General features: G+C 40.4%; 1 protein-coding gene across 2 annotated transcripts; it reads right to left on the bottom strand.

Moving 5' to 3' along the window:
- Positions 1-605: 605 nt before the first annotated feature.
- Positions 606-13,471, bottom strand: CCNE1 (cyclin E1). 2 transcript variants are annotated; one of them, XM_064459489.1, is made up of 11 exons: positions 13,136-13,471; positions 12,932-13,022; positions 12,625-12,693; positions 5,977-6,119; positions 5,761-5,896; positions 4,779-4,925; positions 3,870-3,965; positions 3,383-3,517; positions 3,179-3,290; positions 2,935-3,092; positions 606-2,108 (listed from the first exon to the last, which is right to left on the bottom strand). In XM_064459489.1, the coding sequence occupies exons 1-11, from the start codon at positions 13,147-13,149 to the stop codon at positions 1,986-1,988; spliced, it is 1,224 nt and encodes a 407-aa protein (XP_064315559.1). In that variant the 5' UTR covers positions 13,150-13,471; the 3' UTR covers positions 606-1,985. The 2 variants fall into 2 exon arrangements, with proteins under 2 accessions (XP_064315559.1, XP_064315560.1); XM_064459490.1 differs by lacking the exon at positions 12,625-12,693.
- Positions 13,472-13,591: the final 120 nt, after the last annotated feature.

The following is a 13,591-nucleotide window of genomic DNA, read 5'->3' as shown; positions in this document are numbered from 1 at the left end:
AAATATATATCTCTCAGCTACAGGTTTCCCAGACAGCTGAGAACACATGGAACACCTGCATTCACTCTTGAATAGATTAATTCATTAATGAGAAAGTTATATTTAGTTTAACCTGAAAGCTATAGTCCATCATATCTGCAGTGTTATTACAGAATATTTTCTTGAACAGTTAAAAGTTTATAAAGAAAATGCAATCCCGCATTTAAGGGGCTTGTTACAGTTTAAATATGATTTTTAAAATTTATTTTAGAAACAGATGAAACACATGCAAAGCACTGAAAATTAACAGCAGAAGGACTAGTACTGAAGCTTGGCTGGTGATTTAGGAGTTAAGCCTACAGGAGAGTTATTGTTCCCCCCAGTTTTGTGTTCTAAATTTAAGGACAAAGTACAAAAATGTGTCTTGACAATTCCTCCAATGTTAAACTTTTTCAATAACAGGCAAACATAACATTCATTTGTCCAGGATATGTAGTTCTCTGAGAAATTAAAACCTCTCTGAACTGGCACCAGCATACTTCTTCAGCTGGAATTTACATTTGTTATGTTAGCACAGAACTTAAATCATTCATTGCAAGGGGAAAAAAGCCAGCAGCACCAAATAATTTGCTTACCATTAGTTACCATAGGCATTTTTATTACATTAAAGCTTTAACATTTACCAGCATACTGGGTCAGGGAAGAGCAAACAGGAGAATAACTTAAAAAAACCTAAAAAGCAGCCTTGCTGTGAACTAATGTTTAGAAAAATATAACCAACAGCAGAGTAGGAGCTTCCTGAAATAAGGGGTGTAGCATTTAAGTTATCTACAGGAGAACATGATGAATCCTGGTAGTCTCAAAAGTTTTCAGTGTTGTTGAACAGTCCTTCAAAGTGAACATCATGAGAAAAACAGGCAACCATTTTTCACATTTATTTCTCTACTTCCCTTTTCTCCAGAACCATGACTTTCCAGAAAACATCTAAGACTTCAGATTCTCAGACCTTACAAAGGACAACTCTTCCTGAAAAAAGGCACACACTGTTCCAGAAATCAACTTTGCACAGAAGACAATTAGTTGTCAAAGACTATGCCAAAATCCCAAAGTGTAAGTGATTATGTTTTAAGAAACGGTAGTTTTTCTTACTGATCACTTCTTGCTATTAAGCATAAAAACCCAGGCAATCCAATTCAAGGATTTCCCCATACACTGATCAGTAGAAAGTGTGTTGTGGAAGGACTCCCCATATACATGTCATGTTAATTATCCCCTCCCTAGCCTCCTGCATCTGGCTAAGGGAAATCAAAGTAGCCCAACATGACAATTTTATTTTAGTGTCAAAACAGTAAGTTTTAATTGATAAGCCAGTAGTGGTAAATAAATAAAGCGATAGTTATTACATTATTCATCCCTGACTCCCACACTACTAGTGGTCACAGTCTGAAAAACCTTAGCTGACCATAATTAAAAGAAAAATAGGAATATACATAAAACCAGCTGTCTTAGACAGCTTTTTTATTAAAAATGGATACAGAGACATAGCAGCATTTACAATAAAGGGTTTTTTAAAATGCATCAAGTTGTAAGACAACCATTTGAAAAAGAGGCTTTGAAATGTTGTCTTCCACAGCACTTTTTGCCCATTTGTCAACAGGGGACAGTGTGACTGCAGATTATCCACAGGACAAGTGGCACAGTAACTAATCAAGCCCTTTTTCTGAACAATTGGACACATCAAGCCTCACCCTCCATAGCAGCATTTGGAGCACTCTTCGGTGTTCTTTTAAATGGCTGGTGTACTTGATCCATTTCTTTAAAATATTTTAATATTCAATAAAAATATTTCAAATAGAAAAATTCTTCTGGCCTGAAAAAAGTAAGGTTTCTTTTTCAGATTCCATCAAAGCTTATGAACTTCACTGGCAGCACTTCCATAATGGAGCAGGAGTTAGAACCAGCAGAACAGGCACTTCAGCAAAATTGTCTGTCAATAGTTTCTGTAGTCATATTGGCTTCAGTCCAGAAGACTGTTTCTTACTACTTTGTGGTGGTGTAAGGACACCAGTGGGGAAAGGTGAAGTTCTATTTTGCTCAGCCAATATGGCTTGTTTTGCTTGAGCTTTGTCCTGAAAGCACAAGGGAGGAAAAAAAAATAAAATTCTATACTTTGGTATATCTATGCAACAGATCAGTATAATTCAGTGTTTTATAACTTGATAGACTGCTGATCTAGAAATGCATATCTGTATCTACTCCCAACAGTAACTGATAAATCATGCAGTACACAGTAGCTAGTGAATATGAACTCCAAGATATCAGTATTAACTTTTGGAATCTGATCATCAGCATTATGGTACTTTTATCTTCAAGAAAGCAAAATTCAGAAGCAACTGAACAGGAAGAGTTTTAATTTCTATATAATTACATAACCTAAATAGAAAAAAGCAAATAGCTTAGATTTGTTCAACAAATTGTAGTTAGATTTTGATCCTCTGCAAGTTTCTCATGCTAAAAACCACTCCTGCTCAACTTCTTGTCACTCACTCATGTAACAGTCCCACAAGATCAGTATCAAGTGATCAGTCTATTTTCTCTTTTTTATCAGGCAAGGTGTATGACCTGTATTTCCTATAGAGAAAGGTCTAATATACAATATTTGAAGTGTCCCAAAAAGAAACATGCTTCCAATTCCTAGGGTAATTATTTGCCGTTTGAGACGAGAGGCTTAAGTCAAAACCACCTTTTTAAACTAAATACTGAACAAGTCAGTCCCAAGACAAGCCTCTGTCCCAAGAATTTTGCAACTGGAGTACAACTGCTGCCTTTTATCATCTGAATACACTCAATCTCAATCTGATAATGCTTCACTTAAATTTACTGTCTGTTCTAACCAAATAAAAAGATTTAGGGGATTTTACAGACAGATTTTGTCTTCATTATGCCCATACATACCAGCAAATCCAAGCTGGTTATGTGCGTCTGTATATTGTGCAAGTCTTCAGGAGCTATACCTCTAAAGTGTTTGAGCTTGGAGCTTCCTACTTCCCTTATAGCCATTGCAAATGGAACCATCCATTTTACACATTCCTCTATCTCACACCACTCATAACCTGGAAGACAAGACATATGCTTATCTGCCTGAATGAAGACTTAATGTTTGTAAACACATTAGACTTCGTTTATAAAATGCCAATACCTGAAACTTTCTGCATCAGCTCAGATGAGGAGAAATGATACAAAGCAGAAGCTGCAAGTACTCCATATGTATATTCCAAGCAGCCAATATCAAGCACACAGAGATCCAAGAGCTATATGACATGAGATGTTTAGTAAGTCAATCACAAGGACATTTTTTTTCTCCAGGTGAAACAGCATTTGAAGGAAGAAAAATCAGTCTTACCTCTGCTATTTGTACAAATATTTGCTGTGGATATTGTGGCAGCAATACCTCATAAAGCTCATTTAAATATGCAACTTGCATGTAAATATTTAGCCATGATACAACTGTCAGTGGATTTAAGTTCCAGTTAAGAGCCTGAAAGAGTAGATATGCACAAGACTTCAGTATTAATAAAGAGCTCCCAACTTAAACCATGCAACTTTATTTACTCCAGATCAGAAGCTACAATTCCAGTTAGTCAGAGCTTCTTTGAAACATGCAAATCTAATTCTCTCCTTTACCTCCTCCTGCTAATAGGGTGGGTGAACAATGCATTTTGTTAATACACACAGACTGGTGAATGCTTTAAATCACTTGTTACCTAAAGAACACTGTATTTTAATGCCTCTCAGCATCACATAAGATTAACCAAGCTCTCTGCTTTTAGTCTGATTATGCTATACTTTTTAAAAACTAAAGTAGAACTAATTCCACTTTGAAATATTACCTTCATAATGATTAATTCCATACTGAGGATTTCATCTTCTGTACAAGCTCCATCTGTAACATAGGCAAACTGGTGCAACTTTGGCGGATAAATTTCCTGAAAGATAGGAGATCAAGGATTTCATTTGTGGAATAGATTGTAACTAGTCTCATGTGCTTAACCAAAAAAAAGAAAACTAAAAACCAAACAACCCACCACTTCTTCAGCATTTCAAAACAGAGGGAAAAGAAAAAAGAACCAACCCCACATCATCATAACTTATGGCATTCTTATCTGCCTTTAATATAGACAGATGTCTTTTTCAACCTTTCTGCTCGTAGCCTTCACCTTTCACTTTTGATGGATCAGTACAACATGCATTATGTTTGACTACAGCACCACTGAGCTGGTATCATAATTGACATCAAGATTTGTTTTATACATCCTAAAGAAAATGCCTTTTATCCCTTGCTTGAGAAGAACATATTGAAGAATAATGGCCCTTTTAAAAGACAAGCATTAAGAACTTAAAAAGCACTATGTATTTTAATAGTTCAGTTTGTTCCAGTAAATAAAGAATAGCTTAGACTAGCATCCAGTAGGTACTCCACTGACAACAGAATTGCAACAAGTGGTCTCTGTATACAGCAGCCAGCCAAAAACTCATTTAGCAACTGCAATTAAAAGCTTTAGATTTATTCTAACACTGAAAAGACTATCCTTTAAAGAGATATACTGTGATGTTAGCTAGTCTTAATTTTAGCCACTTCTAAAAAAAATAGGAATTTTGAAAAGAAAGAAAAGGATCTCTTTTCTGTCTCCCAGCTGAAAACAAACTCCATAAAGGCTGACAAAATGCATCTAGTGTACAATAAGGGTGCTGTCTGTCCATTCACATCTTTATGTTCAAGTAAAGCTGGAGACACTTACCTCAAGCTTTGCCGCTATGAATAAAGAAGAGATGCCAATAAGCTGCAATAGCGTTTTTACAACATTCTGTTGTGTTGCCATAAACCGATCAAAGAAATCTTGTGCTAAATAAAAAGTTTCTCTATGAAGCTTGTAGACTTCACAAACCTGGAGAGACATCAGAGATTACAAAGGTCAAGAACAGTGTTATTGAGTAAAAGAACAGATGCTACAGATGTACATACAAAACCAACAAGAACTGACAAAATTCATATTGGCTTTCTGCTTCACTGCTATTGTGAAGTAACATGTTAACTAAGAGCACGAGCTTAAACAGTTTCCTTTAACACAAGATGACTACCACTACAGTAACACCCCTGCCCCCCCAAAGGAAAAAAAAAGATCAGAGTGAAAAACCCTTTTAGGAAATGCAAGTACATGTTCTAACAACGTCAGAATATCAGTTCCTCATTTTTGCGAAGATGCATCATTCCAACACCTTAAAAGAGAGAATTCTCACAAATACTTTAGAATTAAGAATAGAGACTATGCCACCAAGTCATCCAAACAGCAAAAGACTCATATATGGACAGAAGAGTTGTAATACATTCTAACCGCCAATAACAGATAGAGACATTGTGAGATGCATCTGGCTTCTAAGCCACCACACCTTCCTTTTTACAGTGCCTTTCATAATCATTTGTGAAGCCTTTACCTGCAGCATGACATTAAAAAGCTTACACTGTGAAGCTTTAGGGACAAACTGACTATTATCCACTATCAGTCTAAATGAATATCAGAATATGTTGTCAGTTTGTACACCATCGACTCAATCTATTATATTCTTTTTTTTAAGTTTGGTGCCATTAATTGACAAACTTTCAGATGAAGACAGGTGTCTAGTGCTAAATGGGTTATGCAAAGATCATGAAATGTACTAATGACAATTAATACACTTCGACAAAAGCACACTTGAAATACTCAAAAGCACAGAAAAGCTTACCTCCATTAGCCAGTCTAGAAGGATTGTTCTCATTTTAGGTTGCAGGAGAGGATGCCTTTGCATATAAAGTTTATCCCTCACATACATCTCTTCTTTAGTTATCATGTTTTTCCATACATCGTCTCTGTTTGCCCAGCTACAACAGATCAATATGTTGAGTCTTTAATCATAAGGCAAAAGGAAGGCAGGCAAGCAGCAGCAAAATGGCACACTTACCCTAGAACTGGCAACGGCGAAGCTCTAGTTGGAACAACGCTTAGATGTATAAAGTGAGAACAGTCAACACCAACTGGATCATCATCTTTATCTGGAGTAGGAATCAGCATATGGGCATTTTTGTGAACATTATTGCAGGATGGCTGTTAAATGAAACACAAGATTTTACACTGCCTTTTTAAATAATCATTTTAGCTGTAAATAGAAGACAACACATTGGCAAGAAACTATGACAGACTACGATTACCTCTTCAAACTGCACAGAATCACCGAGATAGGAAGGGACATCTGTAGGTCATTTTGTCCAGCCCCCCTGCTCAAGCAGAGCCACCTAGAGCCAGTGGTGTCTGGATGGCTTTTGACTGTCTCTAAGGATGGAGGCTCCACAACCTCTCTGGGCAACATATGCCAGTACTTGGTCACCTTCACACTAAAAAAAGCGCTTCCTGATGTTCAGAGATCCTGTACTTCAGTTTGTGTCCATTTCCTCTTGTCCCATCGCCAGGCATCACTGAAAAGAACCTGGCTCCATATTCTTTATATCCTTCCTGCAGATATTTAACACATTGATACGATCTCCCTTCTTTTCTCCAGGCTACACAGTCCCAGCTCCCTCAGTCTCTCCTTATAGGAGAGATGCTCTGGTCCCTTAATTGTATTAGTGGAACTTTTCTGGACTCTTTCCAGTATGTTCAAGTCTCTCTTGTACTGGGGAGCCCAGAACTGCACATAGAGCTCCAGGTGTGGCCTCACCAGTACTGAGTAGAGAGGTGTTGCTTATTTTCACATTAGAGAAACTTTGCAACTAAAGCTGAAGAACATGTACCCTGTTCTCCTTTTGAAGGACCACAACTGTTTCATGGAAGAATAATCAAGTCAGGGTCCCCTACTGTCATGTTACATTTTGTTTTGATCAAAAACAGTTTGCATGAAAGCAAGATGCTTGCCTTCAGGTAAAGAATAAGTAGACAGAACTTTAAAAACCATTTGTGATTATAATTACACAAATACAAGGTCAGAATTTCTGGTAAGTAATATGTAGATGCAATGCCTGAAGTCATGGTTCCATGCAAAGCAACCTTGACAATGAACAAAGTAGTAGTTCATACAATTTTTCTTACTCATTCATCTTGCAGTGCTAATATGAAAAAAAATAAAGCGCTTATGATCCAATTGCTTTCGGAATAAAGCAAGTACATGATAAGCAATTGCCACTAAAATATCAAGTTGACCATTTCATATACAGAATTTTGCCAAGGTCCACAGACATCTGACATTTCACCCATCATATTACTTTTATTTGGACCAGAACTTAAGTTTAGGGTTTACCTTTCTCCTGGCTAAATCTGTTAAACAAGGTCTTGGTGTATGCTTCACACAGTTCCCCATGAAAATACTACTTGTTTTATTTTGCTGTAGAATGCAAAGCCAGACCTATGTCATGATGCCTAAGCAAAGTAAAGTTTGGCATTTCTGCCCAACAATGAAGTCAGCCATCTTACTGCAAACTGATCTGTTCTCTGCAGCACTAAAAGGACAAATTCCCTAACAAGATTCCTAATGTGCTTAAAAATAAAAAAACAAATCACAGGAATCATTAGGTGCCAACAAGTAAGATGCTCTACATGAAATTCCGCCTCTTGCAAAGAAGCTTCCACACTTGATCTTTGCCCTGTCCATGCTACAGATGACATCACTTTCCAGCATAACAGCTACCTCCTAGCACCAGCTTCAGAAACAGAAACCACTGACTTGATGAAACAAAAAGCACATTTCACAGTTCACTCACAGCTAAGACTGCTTCGTACTTTGAGTTACTGACACACAAATGGGTAGTTTTTCTTCTTGGAGTTCTATGTGTAAATCTAGCACAGCTAGATACCCAGCCATGCCACAGTTTAATTTGGGTGGGGGAAGGCAAAAAGAGGGAATAGTATCTTTATCTTACAAATTACAGATTCCTTATGAACTGAAAGTTTGAATGGAAGTGTCACATCAGCATTGCTTTAAGTTAATTTTTGTCCTCCTTCAAAACCAGATTTTAGTCACACTTTGTCCTCCAAACTGCACAGCAAGCCCAGCTGCCAACACCTTTTGGAAAAGTGCTGCCTTATCAGCAAATCAACAGAAAGGCAGTAGATTATATAATACACATTTAAAGATGCCTACTACACCAGCAGCTTCTGAAGGACAAGGGATCTGCTCCACAGAGTTCTTAACCAAAGTACATACCTCACATACTACACAGTGGCAACAATGACAACTGATTTAAGGGATTTCACCACCCCCAAATCTTCTATAAGGAAATATAAACCAAGTGCCAAGAGCCTCTTCAGTGTTTTGATAAAAAGTCAAAAAGTTTTTCACTAGATAATGTTGCTCACCAAGATGACTGCAGAAAAGATGCAAGCAACAGAAAAAGCATATAGCTTAGCTAGAGGCAAGAAGGAAGCAAATGCATAGGGTCCTCAAAAGCAAGAAGCTACCGGGAAGGGAGACAGGAGTCTGAATTAGCATGCAGGAACACCATAGCTGTGGCATGGATTTTGGTTGAAGGAATGAGAGTATTAATCAGACTCTTGAGTCTTTAGAGCAGATCTAGCAAGACATTCAACCAAAACTAAGAAACAACATCAAGAAACTGCATTACATCACACTGTAACTGTGAGGAAATAGGAGCAACCACTGAAAAAAGAAACAGTTTAAGGTGGGGAGGGTGTGAGGAAACCATGAAGAGCTTCCTTTGGGCTTGCACAGAGCCAACCCAAAAGCAGGAAGCTGCCCAAAAGCAACAGATGTTACAGAGAATCTGTGCAGCCTAATGGAGGAAATCCTACAGTCCTAGGCTTCCTTCTAAGGCAGCTAGGATCTGAAGGAGGATGCAAACCAAAAATCAGTGGAGAAAAACTGCATCCTGATATCTATATGGAGCCCAGCAAGAAATCTTGGTGACACCCACACTAATATTCCAGACACAGAAAGAGGAACAATTGATCAGAGATACAGGTCTGTATCTCAGACCTGAGGACTAGATACAGATTAGAGAAATTGAACTGAGGACATGGAGAAGGCTTATTAGGAGAAGGAGCACCAAGAAGGGCAGAAGGAAGGTGACCAAAGAAGTCCATCAGAGAAGTCAAGCCTATACAGCTCCAAAGAAAACCCAGGAGTTCAGAGGTCAGGGTTTTTTTAAAGCTTGGATGTTCCCACACCTCAGTTTTCTGCAGTGTGTCATTATTCACTGATATATCAGATGTTCATTTAAACAGATCTTTTGGACATCCTTCAGGCACATAGGCCAAACACAAAATGGAGCAGGTAGCAGCCATTGGGGTTACTGGTTACAGGCAGAGCCTTCACTGAGGCAGACACACCCAAGAATACAAGCTGCTGAAACACTCCTGCATCTCAGCATGAGCTGGGACCCACCATAACAAGCTTCCACAGACCCCGGATGAGGAGGGCAGCAGGAAAGCAGAGGAAGAGGGTGACCCAGAACTGCATTCAAGCAGCAAGGTCAGAGGGATTTCAGCATGGAAGTCAAAGGCAGAGGAACAGGATAGGGATAGGCCTATTTGTCTCACCCTAAAAAGGGGCACCTCAAACAGAGAGACATCAGCACCAACTACTAGACTGCAGCTGTAGTTTGCCCATCAAAAATAGTAAGACCTATAATTCTAGCCATTTTTCACTCACAGGATGCATTAGTTTGAAGCATTGGGTTTTTCTTTGCCATGGGAAAGGGATTCCAGAATTAATAAATAGGAGAGAGAAGAGCAACTCACATTAAGTTGTTCCAATTCTTTCTGAATAGCATAGGAGCTTCTACTTCTATTCATTTCCTAAAAAGTCTGAATATTGTCCTGCCCCAGATTTGGGACAAGTCAAGCTCTCAACCTGGATATAGTTTACATTCTTTATCTGTTTGTCTGAAGACTTGCAAGTTGTTTTTGAGAGTTTCTGTTTTGTTTTTAAAATTGGATCTTCCAAAGATAATCTAGACTAGTTAAAGAAACTTTTTTGACAATATTTTCAAGCCAGTTAGGTGGAACATTCTGACAACAGTAAGACTGGATTCTGGAAAAATGTCTAGTGAGAAATCGATCAAAACTATTTCCTGAGAATTTACTCCATCTTATTTTCACCCAAAAACATTAGTTTAATCTAAAGAACCTAACTTCTAGATTCAATTCTCCACTCTAGATGGAGGTGGCCATGTAATTTGTATCACAATCGCACAATGACTCTAATCTAGTTAGATGAATTTTGTTTTATGTGGAGCCTTGGAAGTGTATCCATCCACAGAAAGCAGCCAGAATTAATATGAGAATTGCTAGCAGAATTACAGCAGCACCAGTTCCCTAAAATCAAACACAGAATTTATGCAATATTCTGCTGTCACAAACCTGATGATATAGCCACCCTTTCATCATATAAAGGCTAACAGCATCCTAATTAAGAACTCAGGCCTTATGTTCAACAGAAGCAAACTAATGAATTGACTATGAAGATGCCATAAAGTGGGATGTGACTATGATATTTTGCCTTGTGCATAAACAGCATCAGTAAACAATTTATTTAATGTAGAAGTTATGTGGTATAGGCTACAGTGGATTTATAGCTACTTGCATTTTAGAATTGTTGTGCCTCAACAGAATAACTATCTCACTGGCTATCATACAAGCCTGTTATACTGCTGCTGGAACTGTAAACATATTCTCATTAGTAGCCCATGGCAATTTATATCAGAGAATAGCTTGTGTTACACCATAGACTGAAGAGCTGCTGCTGTGCAGCCAAATGTTAGCTTTTTTTAAACAGACCTCTAACAATCTGGCTACTTTGTCTCAACAAATAACCTTCTCTATGTAGGGATGGATACACAGGTACCCATTTTATTTACCATTTAAAGAATCAAGGGGCCAAATCCAACCAATATCTAAACTTCACTTGAAAAATTTCCAAGTAAGTATTTTGCATGCCTACTGCCTGAATTATTTAAATTTTCATTTACCTATCAATTCCCGAAGTAACACTGAATGGCCACCAGGCCAGGAACACAAACAAGAACGAAAAATTGGAAGTCTTTATCTACTTTCAAAGTTGAAGGTCAACGTATACAAAATATACTTCAAGTTTCTTTCCACTGGCTTTCTGGAAGAAGGTAAAATCAGATCCCTCTTGAGGGTTTTTTAACAATACCTTATTATTATGCAACAAACACAAACAAGAAGCTCTTGCTCAGCTCAAACAGAATGAATCTTTTAATGAAAGAGAGCACTGTGGTGAAGGACAGGCAGCTCTTCCTTGTCAGAAGTGAGAAATTAGTTTAATATACTGCACAAAAGAAAGACAGAAGGGAAAGAGAGATCCCCTCATTAAATGCTCACCATTTGAGCCCTGCTTAATATGTTGACTGATAACTAGTATATGCAGTTGCAACAAGCAGAGGCCGTTCCAAACAATGATGCCCATCTGCTATGGTAGCACTTTAGTCTTAGAACTTGCAGCTGCCACTTCTGGTTAGATGTACCACATTATGCATAGCCTTGCATACCAAATGAGTACAGTCTGTACTCCCTGATCATGACTTTTGCAGCTTAAGTATCACCCTGCATGTGCATTAACAGGCTGAAATCCTACTGACAGTGACTGAGCAAGCATGTGTGCATGCAGGAAAAAAAACAAAAGCAGAGGGGAATAAACTTATTTCAGAAAACAAGCTATTCTGTTTTATTTAGTGTGGGCATCTCAACATACAAAAGCATCATGCTTTCAATACCATATAAAAACATAGCATCCAATAAAGATATCAGTAGCATCTCAGGTTCAAAGATTATAGGAAGGACACTAAGGGAGCAAGAAGACACTACTGAAGTTAGTTTTGACTTTGTAACTCAGATCATTCTAAATGTCTTACTGAGAAAGCTGGCAATGGTCACTACTAACATCCACTGCAGGCTTGATTTCCACAGCTAAGTGACTTTACAGAAATTATCCCTTTGCTCTGCAGAAAAATGAGGCCTCTTTTATTACCATATTAGCATCTAGTATAAACTTCAAAGTTCTAATCAGGAACCTCATACTCTCGGTCAGTCTGATAATGACACTTATCAATAGGAATAGAGCTGATGGTGGAAGGAATGAGGGATCCTTCCTCTCCTCCCTCCAGGTGATATGTAGAGACATTGCTGCAAAGACAATCGCAAAAGATTATTCTGCTTCTATGCTTAAGTGTCTTGTGCTTTGGCCTGCAATATACGGCATGTAAGTACGTGACTGTACACTTGCAGATCTCTAGAGAGGTCAGCGCAGAGTCTGTCCATGTAGGCCTAAATGCACATTAAGGTGTTTGTAAGGTGCACCCTTGCAACCCCAGGACAGCCAGATATACTGAAGTACTAACATAATATTTTAGACCAATACAGGCCTCATCTCTTTCAAGGACTCCAAAGCAACCTGTGTGACCTGACGTGTTTCACACTCTTCATCAGCCAGGGTTGATAGTCCCCCACACCCGTTGCTATGCAGCATGTGGTAGTTGTATCTCTCTTGTACCACATTTGTTATAATAATAACGAACTACTGCAAAATAATAATAGGATTAAGTAATATTACAAAAGTATGATCTAAAGCCACATCAGTTACCTGGTTTTCATATTGCTTTTTTCTAGTCATCTCCATTTTAAAAATTTCTTCATCAGGATCCTGCAAGAACTACAATATGCAATATATAATTTCAGGAGAACAGACCACAGGACAAGTGACTGCTAGCCACTGTGATGAGTGCCCCGTCCCTCAGGATCCACAGCAGACCACCGCCCACCCAACACCTAGACCACCACATGGCCACCAGCCACCCAACAAAAGGCAGCGAGGGCCCGGAGGCCAAGCCCGGTGGCGGGGCAGGCGCTGGCCTGCGGGCACTGGAGTGGGCTCCCGGGCCCGCACTCACCGTGGCCACATCGGCTTTCCTCTTGCGGGCTCGCACGGCACACTCCGCGCCCCCGTCCCCCTTGGCGGTAGCCTTCTCCTCCACGCTGTCGCTGCCAAGAGAGGAGAAGCTAAGGGAGCCCCGGCCGCGGGGAGGCCCCTCAGGCGCGCCTGATGGACACCTCGGCCTACAGGGCCCCGCGCACGGCGGGGCCGACGGACTCACCTCTCCCGGCGCATGGTGCCCGCCTGGGCCGGGTCGGGGGGAGTGGAGTGCCGTGCAGGGAGCGGCCGCAGGCCCGGGCCCCAGCCCCCACGAAGGCCCGCAAAAGCGCGGGCGCACGGCGCGGAAAGAGCGGCCGCAGCCCCGGGCCGGCCCCGCGGCCGAGCACCCCGGGAGGCGGCAGGGGCGCCCGCAGCCCCCTGCCCGCGCACTCACTCACTCACCACCGCGCCGGCCGCCCCGTACCTTCCCGGGCGAAAGGGGCGGGTGGGTGGATAGATGCCCGCCGGGCAGCGGGGTTGGCGGGGCGCAAAGCAGGAGTATGGAGCGGGCGGGGTCCGCTGGGCGCCTCTTGCCTCACGGCGCGGCCGCTCCCGTCCCTGCGCACAGCGCGGCCCGCGCCGAGCGGGACATTTAAACGCGCGGCGCGGGGCCGCCTCCCCGCCCGCCCGCACACGT

The sequence above is a fragment of the Phalacrocorax carbo genome, chromosome 8 (genome assembly GCF_963921805.1).
Source record: "Phalacrocorax carbo chromosome 8, bPhaCar2.1, whole genome shotgun sequence".
NCBI lineage: Eukaryota > Metazoa > Chordata > Aves > Suliformes > Phalacrocoracidae > Phalacrocorax > Phalacrocorax carbo.
This window is presented reverse-complemented; position numbering and strand designations above follow the sequence as displayed.